This window comes from Trichosurus vulpecula, chromosome 4 (genome assembly GCF_011100635.1).
Source record: "Trichosurus vulpecula isolate mTriVul1 chromosome 4, mTriVul1.pri, whole genome shotgun sequence".
NCBI lineage: Eukaryota > Metazoa > Chordata > Mammalia > Diprotodontia > Phalangeridae > Trichosurus > Trichosurus vulpecula.
This window is the reverse complement of record NC_050576.1, coordinates 104,972,194-104,981,959: the sequence shown is the minus strand read 5'-3', so window position 1 is coordinate 104,981,959 and position 9,766 is coordinate 104,972,194. Positions and strand designations below refer to the sequence as shown.

The following is a 9,766-nucleotide window of genomic DNA, read 5'->3' as shown; positions in this document are numbered from 1 at the left end:
TCTCTCCCAGTTTAAGCTTGTTCCCAGCTAGATTTCATTCCTGATTATGTATTCTTTGATATATTCTAATCCATATCACTTCTCTGATTTCTGTTTGCTATTAATTTGAATAAATGGGCTTAGCAGCTATTCACTATTTGTGATGGTCTTTTGTGTAACATCATTTGGTAGAAAAGCGCTTATCTGGTAATTGTAAGATTGGCTACTCCTTCCCTTAAGGGTGACCAGGAAAACAGCTTTCCTTCAAAACATAGACTGATAGCTCTATACTAGAGACATTTGAAGGGGTCAAATAGACTAAATTCTACCCTGATGCCCCTCATGAAGACAAGTGAAAGGAGAGCCTAGCCTCACCTGTACTCCTGGAACCTGATTCTTGTTACCCACCTCCCAGTCCCAACCATGGTGCAGGGCCTGCTTTGGTTTGTCTTCTCTCCACAGAGATCTTCTAGGTTTAAGATCATTTTTATTTATGCCTCCTACAAATGGCACCTATAAATTTAGAAAACTTATGTGGGCATGCCTATCTCACAAATGCTTTCAAAACAAATTTATATTCTAAAGTTGTGCTTAGTTTTTGGCTGCCACTTGGAAAGTAAACCAAATATTTGCTATGTTTGCTAACTAAGGGACTTTCTGGGCTCATCTTAAACTATACACTATAGATAATTTATCTCCCTAACTACTAGAGATAGTTTAAAAACATGTAATCCTTAGAACCCTCTTTTCTCTTTTCCACCAGTCTGACACCATTACTGTAGAAACAGAGTGGCAACAAAAGACCAAGGAAAATTCTGTGGTTTGCTTGCTTTCAGTCCAAGCCAAATGATATGACCAAATTGGCCTTCTCACTCTTTCTCACACACTCTGCCTTCTGTCTCTTTGCTTTTGTACAGGTCATCCCCCTGTCTGTAATGCTTTCCCTCCTTACCCCTGCCTCTTAGAATATGTAGTTTCTACATTTTTTTATTTTAATTTTTTTAAAAAAAGATCTGTATCTAACCAACATCAAATAAAATGAGATTTCCATATACAAAGTGGGGGAAAAGATGAGTGTACATGAAGCTGCAAATCTTTACTACGTATGGTTTCCTTTTCTTTTTAAAGTATACAATACATTTAACATGTTAGTTTTGAAACTGTTTTATTTGTCTGTGTTTTCCTAATGATCTTCATTTTCTTCTCTTCTCTGCCTTTAATGGTGATCTTTTCTTCTTTTCCTTCCCTTTGTTTTTATAATCCGAGTGTTACTCTTCCTAAGTACTCTCTCCAAAAACTTGAAAAAACAAAAGAAAAAGAAACACCTTCTATCAAATGTACACAATTGAGCAAATCAAACTCCAACATTGGCTATGTCTGAAAGTATATGTCTCATTCCCATCATCCCACTGGTAGGAAGTACATAGTGTATTAAATCACTAGTCTTTTGGAATTATTGTTGACCATGCCTTGATCAGAGTTCTTAAGTCTTTCAAAGCTGTTTTTCTTTACATTGTTTTTTTTATTACATACAGTTTTCTGCTTGTTCTGTTCACTTCACCCTGCATCATTTAATGCAAGTCTTCCCAGGTTTCTCTGAAATCCTCCCTCGTGATATTTCTTTTGGCACAATAACATTCCATTACATCCATAACTAGTTCAGCGATTCCTTCAATTGCTGGGAATCTCTTGTTTCCAGTTCTTTGCTAGAACAAAAAGAGCTGCTATAAAAATTTGTTTTTGTAATATGGGTCCTTTTCCATTTTCTTTGATCTCTTTGGGGACCTCATTTCTCTCAAAACTTAGTTCAAACACCACATTCTGCATGAGACCTTTCCTGTCCCCTCCAAGTACCCCCTAATCACTTTGTATTCATTTTGTGTACACTTGTATGTACACATGTTATCTCATTTGTCAGGAGTTAGCTCCATGATGGCAAGGAGTCTGTCACTTTATGATTTGGGCACAATGCATAGCACATAATAAATGCTTCCTGTGAGTCACCTATCCCTCCCAGCTTTAAGTCATTTGCAAATTTGATAAGCGTGCTAAATTTGCCTTTGTCCAAGTCATTGATAAAAATATCAGGCAACATTGGGCCAAGCACAGGTACCCAGAGCATCCCCCAGAGACCTCCATCTAAATTGATTTTGAACCATTATCTTTGAGTCAGGTCATTCAACTACTTACAAATGCATCTAATTCTATTTTCATCTAGTCCACATTTCTCCATTCTTCCTATAAGAATGGCAGTAGACATTTTATCAAATGTTTTAGGTGAACTATTTTTCACAGTATTCCTCTGATCCTCCAGTTTAGTAACCTTGTCAAAAAAAGGAAACAAAGTTAGTCTGGCATCAATTGTTTTTGTTGAAGCTAAGCTGGGTCTCTGTGATCCGTACTTCCTTTTTCCAGATGTTTGCCAGCCATCTTTATAATGATCTATTCTAGAAGTTTTCTAAGAATCAAAATCAAGCTTACTGGCCTACAGAGAATTTAAAGACTCCATTCTCTTTCCTTTCTTGAAAATGGGGACATTTTGTGGTATATGATTGTGATGGAAAACTATTGTGCTATAAGAAATGAGTAGGATGTTTCAGAAAAAATCTGGGAAGACTCGAGCAAAGTGAAATGAACACAACCAGGAGAACACTGGACCCAGTAACAGCAACATTCTCAGGATGATCAGCTGTGAATGACTTAGCTATTCTGACCAAGACAATGATCCAAGACAATTCCAAAGAACCCATGATGAAAAAATGCCATCCACCTGTAGAAAGAGAACCGATGAACTCTGAGTACACATTTAAACTTTCCTTATTTTTATTGTTTTATTTTGTCTGTTTTTTTCTTTTGCAATATGGAAATATGCTTTGCATGGCATCACATGTAATAATTGATATCAAATTGCTTGCCTTCTCAAGGAGGGGGGAGGAATGGAAGGGAGTGAGAGAGTCTATAACTCAAAATATTTTTAGATGATTGTCAAAATTTTTTACATGTAATTTGGAAATAGTTAAATAAATAAAAATATGTTTTTTTTTTAAATAGGGGCATTCGCTCTTTTCTATCTCCATAGTCCTTCTCTGTTTTCCACAACATCTCAAGTATCACTGACAGTGATTTAATAATTATTTTTCCCAAGACTTATATGAATTGATGCAAAGTGAAGTGAGCAGAACCAGGAGAACAATTTAAATAGTAACAGCGATGTTGAAAAGATAATCAACTGTGAAAGACTTAGTGACTCTGATCAATACAATGATCTACCACAACTTGAAAGGACTAATGATGAAAAATGCTATCCATCTCCAGAGAGCAAATGGATGGATTCTGAGTTCAAATTGAATGGGTTAAGTTATGGGAGAGGTAGACCTTTAAAGAGAGGGGAATAACTGTTTCTTGAACTCTGAAACATTATGCCCCTTACTCCAGAATTCTGGGGAAAATCTCTTCAATAAAGCTTAGGTATGGTTATTTTTCTAGGGCCTTCTCAAAAGGGATTAATAGGGTCCCTCCTAAGAAATTATTCAGTGTACAAAGAAGTAGATATCAGATATAGGACAGCTATTTATTTCTTCTACCAAAAAAAGCTTAAAACACGAAAGACTCAAACATTGACAAATATATAAAACACTAACCAACAACCCATAAATTTTATTATATTCTCCCAGGAGGTAAAGACTACTGGGAGACTTGTGGGACTGCTGAATTGATTTATTTTCATCTCTAACCTGTGCTGACTGTGCAATTCACAGTTCCGGATTTCCTGGCAAACTAAGTCATGGCTTGGGCTTTATTAATCCTTTCATCTATCTCATACTCCTGACGGTGGTTATCTTTTCCTTCAAAAAGATGTTGCAGAGATTAATTCCTGCTGGGCGAGCAGTCTCTGGACCCAAGAACTCCTTACCTTTCAAGCTTACAAGTTAGCACTTACATGTCTAGAAATATCCATCTCACGACAGCTATTCAATGACCTGTGCTAAGGAAAAGAAACACAAGTCAGAAGGTCCAATATTAGGCTCAACTAGGTAATCATATGTGCTTGCTAACATGTGAATAGAGTTGTCATTGCTTATGGGAGGAGGAGTGATAGATCCTTGGAATTTCCCGCTTCTGTTCCCACCACTACCAACACCACCACCACCACCGTCATGAAGTCTAAGGGAAAGGATGTCTGAATCCTAAGCAACAGACACTGAAGAGAGGCAGAGAAAGGATGGTGTCACTCCTCTTAAAGTCTATTGAGTGGGCAGTTTCTCCTGGCTTAGTGACCAATGCTCTTTATAGCAGAGCCTTCTCCCAATCCCTGACATCACGGGGAACATGAGAACAACTTGAAGCCTCTAGTCACAAATACCCTTTAGCAAAAGGTCAAAGCATATGTGTCACCAGAAGTGACCAAAGTCCTCTCCCTGTTACATGTACAAATTGGATCTTGATTTCTCTGTGTGCCTCCATCAGTCTCTTTGGACAACTCCCATTTGTCTTCCTCATCAGATTTGTTTTCCTTTGTGGCTTTGAATAAAGAGTTCTCAAAAGGAGAATTAACTATTAACAAGTACATTAAAGATTGCTCCAAATCACTAATAATAAGAGAAATGCAAAGCAAAACCACTCTGAGGTTTCACTTCATGCTTAGAAAGTTAGCAAAGATGACAAATGATGGTAACTCTTGGTGGAACCATGAATTGATCCAACCACTCTGGAAAGCCATTTAGGATTAGGCTAAGAATATTCATTCCCTTTAACATAGAAATACCACTGCTAGACCTCCAAGGATGTCAGTGATAAAAAGGAAGATCCCATATACTCCAAAATATTTATAGCAGCACTTTTTGCAACAGAAAAGAACTTAAAACAAAATAGATTCCTATCAATTGGGGAATAGCTAAACAAATTGTGGGACAGGAATGTAATATTAATGTGATATAAGAAATGATGACAGAAACACTATATTCTACCTTATAACTTGCAGCATTGAAGAGGTTTTCTTCAAGCCCCTTCACCACCTCTAGAACAGAGATCAGTCCAAACTTGGAATAGAGATAATACTTGATTATGGCATAAATATATTGATTGTATTGCACAGTCAATGCAGGTCAGTGCAAAAATTTCCTGTTCCCCATACTGATCAAAACTTTCAGCATTATTTTTTATTTCTTAGAAATTGTCTTCACGTATTTTATTAATGTACTTTGTCTTTACATCACAGTCATTTGCCACCTTCTCCCCAGATTGGACCCTCTCTTGTGACAAAGAAAACAATTAAGCAAAAACATTCGACGCAGAGAACTGAGTCTGCTAATGTCTAATGATCTGCCCTAGTAGTCCTCCCCACCTCTCTGCCATTAGGAAGGAAGTATGCTTCATTCTCTCTCCCCTGGGATTTTCAATGGTGTTTCCATTATTCGGAAGTGAAGTTTCTTTTTGTGAGCTTTTCATTTACATGATCAAAGTCACTAAATATGATATTCTCATGGTTCTACTCTTTGGTCTTCAGTCGTTCATCCATTTATTCTCAAGTTTCTCAGAATTCTGCATATTCATAATTTCTTACTGTACAATAATATTCCATAGCATTCATATACCACAATTTTTGTTATGTGTTTTTTTTTTAGTCATTCACTGCTTTATGGGTACCTACTTTCTAAACTGGTTTTTCAAACTGCCTGTGGGTGTTTATCCATCACCTCCCAAACACCTTATTAAAACTTTTACAACCTTTTATCACCTCTACATACTTGACAGCTACACCCATTTTTTATTCATTTCTCTCTAAGACCCAGAAAACCACATTCAGTTTCCTCTTTTCTCTTGTTTGGTTCATTTACACATTTACTTTCCTTTTCTTACTTACCTGGCCTTGCCAACTCCCTCTTCCTTAATTCTTCCTTTTCATGTCTTTACTCCTGGGACACCTATGGATCCCAGGCTTTTCAGTTGTTTTTTGGTTGGTCCTCACTTGATTTTTTGTGCTGCCATCTGTAAACCTACAGAAAAACAGTGTGCCATGATATTAGTATAACATCTGACTTGTTCACCTAATAGCTCTATACTCAAAGTATCAGCCAGGTACAACTTTCTGATACACATGTGGGTAAGCTTCCCATACTGCCATGCTGTATGGCTTTAAACAACTGAACTACTCAAAACCCATGGTGGCTGGGTTTTGAATTTATACTAGGAAGATGATATGAAATAGTGCTCCAAATTATTAAAAATGAGAAATCTATCTCTACCTTAATCCACTTCTGGACTTTCCCCTCTTGGTTGAAATGGACCTACCCTCTACCTCTATTCACTGGACACAGGCATTCAACACACTGTGGTTGCCGTTTATTAGGCATAAGACAAAAGAAAGAAAACTCAAGTGCTCTCCACACATAGTCCTCCTCTTTCAGCCATCCCAAATGCCTCCTGTTTATTCTTCCAAGATATTTGCAGTTGCTAGGGAAAGATTCTAAAGCTCTTGCACCTGGAAATTACAGGAAGAATTAAGGCAAGGGCTTGCATATCTATGACCCTCTTCAGAGTAAGGGACTTATAACAAATGGAAAACAAGAGAAGCATGGTGGAAGAGGAGTGTTTTTTCTACAGCTCACCAGCCCAGGGGAAACATTCCAGGCATAGAGACAGCCAAAGAAAATGCCAGGAGCCAAAAGATGGAATGTCTTATTTGTGGAATGGCCAGGAGGCCAGTGTCACTGAATCAAAGAGTAAGTGGTAGGAAGTAAGGTTTAAGAAGACTGGAAAGGTAGAAGGGGGCTAGGTTATAAAGTTCTTTGAATGCTAAACAGAGGATTGTGTATTTGATCCTGGAGGTGACAGGGAGCCACTGGGATGTATCTGAATATGGAGGTGACTAGGTCAGACCTGTACTTCAGGAAAATCATTTTGGTGAGTGGAAGATGGATTAGTATGGGGAGAGATTTGAGGCTACTGTTTGATGGAACTAACGATATGTAGGAACTGTGCTAAACTGCAAGCCTAATCTTTTATCACTCCCTAAAGACTGAAGTGGAACTAGAGTGTTGGGGGTGGAGTTATATCTCTGAAGGGAAACATTTGTATTTTTGTTCTTGCTATATCTTTGAAGTAAATATCCCCCTGTAAAAGTAATATTGAGTGATCAAATAGACCTGGGCTGCTAGTCACTGGGCATCTAAAACGGCGGGAACATAATTGGTTGGAATTCAAGCTGATGGTGGAGAAAAGAAAAACTGAGTCCCTATCCCCGTCAGTGTCATAGAGAACACTTAGTGGGGAAGAGGGAAGGGGGGTAAGGACTGGAGGGTTAAAATGTAACAAAGCTGGCCCTCAGACCTTGGGGCAAGATTCAACCTGTGTTACAAATGTAACATGCTAAGTGTTTTGCAAAACTTAAAGCATTATATAAATGTCAGATGTCAGTTATTATGGATGCTGAGGGTGGGGTATAATGGAATGAATGGACGGAGCGGCAGGCAGTTAAATTAAGGAAAATTTCTTGGAAAAAGGTTAGACTATTATGAGGGAGAAAAGATCTAAGAGATGTAAAAATATCTTGAAAATTTTAAATATACGAAGTATTATTGCTATTACTTTTTTTTTTGCACTGAATGTGGTGACTTTATTGATGGTACACAATACAGGACTCTAGGCTTCTCCCCCTTACTACAGGGGTGCTTTGGGACAAGGATGTGAATGGGATACGGATCCCCAGTACAGGAACATAGGTTAGGAATGTAGGCTCCCCAGTGGTGGACCTCTTTTTTTTGGCTGGGGGTGAAGGTTCATGGCTTTCCACTTTACTCCTGGGAGGCCATGTAGACCATGAGGTCTACTACACGGTTACTATTGTCATACCAGGAAATGAGCTTGACAAAGTGGTAATTGAGGGCAATACCAGCGCTAGCATCAAAGGTAGAAGAGTGATTGTCACTGTTGAAGTCACAGGATACAACCTGGTCCTCTGTGTAGCCCAAGATGCCCTTCAAGGGTCCTTCTGATGCTTGCTTCACCACTTTCTTGATCTCATCATATTTGGCAGGTTTCTCCAGGCGGCAGGTCAGATCCACAACAGATACATTGGGTGTAGGAACACGGAAGGCCATGCCTGTGAGCCTCCCATTCAGCTCAGGTATAACTTTGCCCACAGCCTTAGCAGCACCAGTGGAAGCAGGGATGATGTTCTGGGAAGCACCACGCCCACCACACCACAGCTTACCAGAGGGGCCATCTACTGTCTTCTGGGTAGCAGTAATGGCATGGACTATAGTCATGAGTCCTTCCACGATGCCAAAGTTGTCATTAATGACCTTGGCCAAGGGGGCCAAGCAGTTGGTAGTGCAGGAGGCATCACTAACAATCTTAAGGGAATTATATTTCTCATGGTTCACTCCCATCATGAACATGGGGGCATCAGCAGAAGGGCCAGAGATGATGACCCTCTTGGCTCCACCCTTCAAGTGAGCCCCAGCCTTTTCCATGGTGGTAAAGACTCCAGTGGACTCTACAACATACTCGGCTCCAGCATCTCGCCATTTAAGACTGGCGGGATCCCACTCCTGGAAGATGGTAATGGCTTTTCCATTGATCACCAGCTTCCCATTCTCAGCCTTGGCAGTGCCCTTGAACTTGCCATGAGTGGAATCATATTGAAACATATAAACCATGTAGTTGAGGTCAATGAAGGGGTCATTGATGGCCACGATGTCTACTCCACCTGAGGTGAATGCAGCCCTGGTCACCAGGCGCCCAAAACGGCCAAATCCGTTGACTCCGACCTTCACCATCTTGTTTCAGGGATGCGACTGAAAACAGCAGATCCTGGCACTGAGCTTGGGAGAAAAGCCCCTTGCTATTACTTTTTTGTATGCTATAGAGCCTCATGGGTGATCGAATGAAAAAGCATTTTTTAAATTTTATTTTTTCTCCATTACATGTAAAATAAATTTTAACAGTCATTTAAAAAAAATTTTTGCTACAAATTTTCTCCTTCTCTTCCTCCTTTTGCACCAACTTGAGAAGCCAAGCAATTTGACATAGATTATACATGTGCAGTCATACAAAACTTTTCCATATTAGCCACTTTGCAAAAGAAAATGCAGGTTAAAAAAAACTCAAGAAGAATAAAGAAAATAAAAAAAAGGTATACTCCAATCTGACTTCAGACTCCATCAGTTCTTTCATTGGAGGTGGATAGCATTTTCATCATAAACCCTTTGGAATTGTCTTAGATCGATGTATTTCTAAGAATAGCTGAGTGTTTCACAGTTGATCATCACACAATATTGCTGTTACTGTGTACAGAGTTCTCCTGGTTCCGCTCACTTCACTTTGCCTCAGTTTGTGTAAGACTTTCCCAGTTTTTCTGAAAGCATCCTGCTCATCATTTCTTATGGCACAATAGTATTCCATCACAATTGTGCATCACAACTTGTTCAGCCATTTCCCAATTGATGGGCATCCCCTCGATTTCCAATGCTTGGAAAAACATTTATTAAACACTATGTGCCAAATATAGTAAACAACCTTTTTATATAGTTACAAAAGCAAAGACAATCCCTGCCCTGGAGGAGCTACATTCTAATAGGAGACAAGTGGTAGTGGTCAGGGAGAGAACTTTGGGTTTGGAAAGTTACAGGGTGAGTAGAGACACAGGGGAGTAGATTAACATATCCTCACAGAATTTATTTGATTGTGGTTACAGAACTGGGAGGGGTAGGTAGGGAGATGAAGGAAGAAATGGAGAATGAGGAGTAGATAGACATAAGGCAACCATCGATTAAGAGAGTGGGGC

The 9,766-nt window shown here is 39.2% G+C and overlaps 1 protein-coding gene and 1 long non-coding RNA gene across 2 annotated transcripts; both read right to left on the bottom strand.

Annotated features, from left to right (window-relative positions):
- Nucleotides 1–1,176: 1,176 nt before the first annotated feature.
- Nucleotides 1,177–5,960, bottom strand: LOC118848807. The gene is made up of 3 exons (XR_005010263.1): nucleotides 5,843–5,960; nucleotides 3,920–3,959; nucleotides 1,177–1,276 (listed from the first exon to the last, which is right to left on the bottom strand). It is a non-coding gene; the product is annotated as an uncharacterized LOC118848807 (long non-coding RNA).
- A 1,698-nt stretch (nucleotides 5,961–7,658) lies between these two features.
- Nucleotides 7,659–8,810, bottom strand: LOC118848806 (glyceraldehyde-3-phosphate dehydrogenase-like). The gene has a single exon (XM_036757831.1). The coding sequence runs from the start codon at nucleotides 8,757–8,759 to the stop codon at nucleotides 7,773–7,775; it is 987 nt and encodes a 328-aa protein (XP_036613726.1). The 5' UTR covers nucleotides 8,760–8,810; the 3' UTR covers nucleotides 7,659–7,772.
- Nucleotides 8,811–9,766: the final 956 nt, after the last annotated feature.